We start from the raw sequence: 1664 nt of genomic DNA on the forward strand, positions 1-1664 counted from the left end.
TTTTGGAGAGGTTTTTCGCTATAGGGCACGTGCGCTCACCAGACAGAGAGAGACATAGAGACAGAAAGCGAGAAATCACCCCCCGGGGGGGTGGTCACACCGCAATCCCTTCTCCTCCATTCTCCTCTTGGGATCTTGGGCACGCACGCACATGCGCCCGGCGTGAGTTTTAAGCCACTGGGTCCGGGACGCGAACTGCGGTAAACTACGTGGGAGTCCAGCGACATAGCCATCACGCTAACTGCTGGTTCCCAGCACTTTTTTTTTTAATAATTATTTTATTTTATTCATCATTATTATTATTTTTTAATTTGATAAGAGAGAGAAAAAGTCCCAGGTCTGGGACTTGAACCTCAGGCAACATGTTGAAGTCCAGTGCTTTACCCACTGTGCCACCTGCTGACCTGTTTTTGGTACTTCCTGTCAGCCAGTTCCCTCAGCACGACCTGGTGCATTGAGGCTGGTAAGGAGGTTGCCAGGCCCAGCTCCGCCTGACAGCCTTGTGATGGACCACTGCCTGGGAGCCCTGGCCGCCGGGCACGCCCACCCTGTCTGGCTACAAAGTGGCCCCAGGGGGCCTGGTGTGACAGGTCTGGTGAGGCTGCTGGGACTCAGTGACCGAATGAGGCTGGGACTGCAGGGCTCACAGCCTGGTCCCTGCCAGGTGGCTTGGAGCCGTTCAGAGGTGTGACTGTGGGTGTGACCGCTGGCCTTGGGCAGCTTCTGGAGGAGGGGCCTGGAGCTAGGCCTTCAAAGATGTTGAGAGGAGGCAGGGAACGGGGTCAGGAGGGAGTGGGGGAGAGTAACCCGTGGCAGGGCTGGAAAGCTGGAGTGGTCTTTGAGGCGGTCCGCAGTTCCGATCCTGCTTCAAGGACGCTGGGCTTGGTCTTTTCAAAAAGTTTTTATTCTTCCCTGAATGAGAGAGAGGGATAGACGGAGAAAGAGAGAGATGGGACCCCCATAGGGTCCTAATGCCACAGTCCCCCCGGCCACCACATCCCGGTCACGGGTACATGTGTGCCTGGTGTACTCGGGAGTCTCTGTACTTGCACCCGGAACCTTCCCATGTTGGGGCCACAGACTTCCGGTCTGTACCCCTGGGTACCATCTGGCCCCCGAGGCTCAATCCCGAGGGGTGGAACCCGGGAGGTGAGAGCCGGGTGTGGCCCAGCTACTGTCACAGGGAAGCTCACCTCCCATCAGAGGGCCAGCTGAGAGGATGGGGTGCAGAGGGGAGCCCACCTCACTCCCATAAGAGGCCAGCGGGCTGGTACAGAGGGGGGACCCTACCTAGGACACCTCCACTGTGGCCTGGTAGAGGGCAAAGTGGGCTGGAGCTGTGGCCGGGGTGGAGAGGTGGCCAGTGACCAGAATGGCTCAGAGATGGCTGACCTGTGCCCGCTGGCTGCTCTGGAGGAGGTGCAGGGGACTGGCCCTGCAGGCCACAGGTGAACAGGTCTGTCCTGCCCTAGCCCGTGGTGAGGTGTGCGTGGCGTTCCGTGGCCACGACCTGTCCCCCGTGTCCTGTCCTGACTTCTGCTGTGGCACCTGTGATGACCAGTACTGCTGCTCGGACATGCTGAAGAGGTTTGTGTGGAGCGAGCAGAGCTGCGCGGGACCTGCAGACAGGTGGGTGCACGGGGGGCCGTGTGTGCGAGGGAAAG

The 1664-nt window shown here is 59.4% G+C and overlaps 1 protein-coding gene across 1 annotated transcript in view; it reads left to right on the forward strand.

Annotated features, from left to right (window-relative positions):
- The window catches only part of SHISA5 (shisa family member 5), a 15949-nt gene that overhangs the window by 2023 nt on the left and 12262 nt on the right, over positions 1 to 1664 (forward strand). Inside the window, exon 3 of the mRNA XM_027769289.1 lies at positions 1473 to 1657. Within this exon, the coding sequence (XP_027625090.1) occupies positions 1473 to 1657 (185 nt within the window). The remainder of the gene's footprint in view (positions 1 to 1472; positions 1658 to 1664) is intronic.

This window comes from Tupaia chinensis, unplaced genomic scaffold (genome assembly GCF_000334495.1).
Source record: "Tupaia chinensis unplaced genomic scaffold, TupChi_1.0 Scaffold149184_1, whole genome shotgun sequence".
Classification (NCBI taxonomy): domain Eukaryota; kingdom Metazoa; phylum Chordata; class Mammalia; order Scandentia; family Tupaiidae; genus Tupaia; species Tupaia belangeri.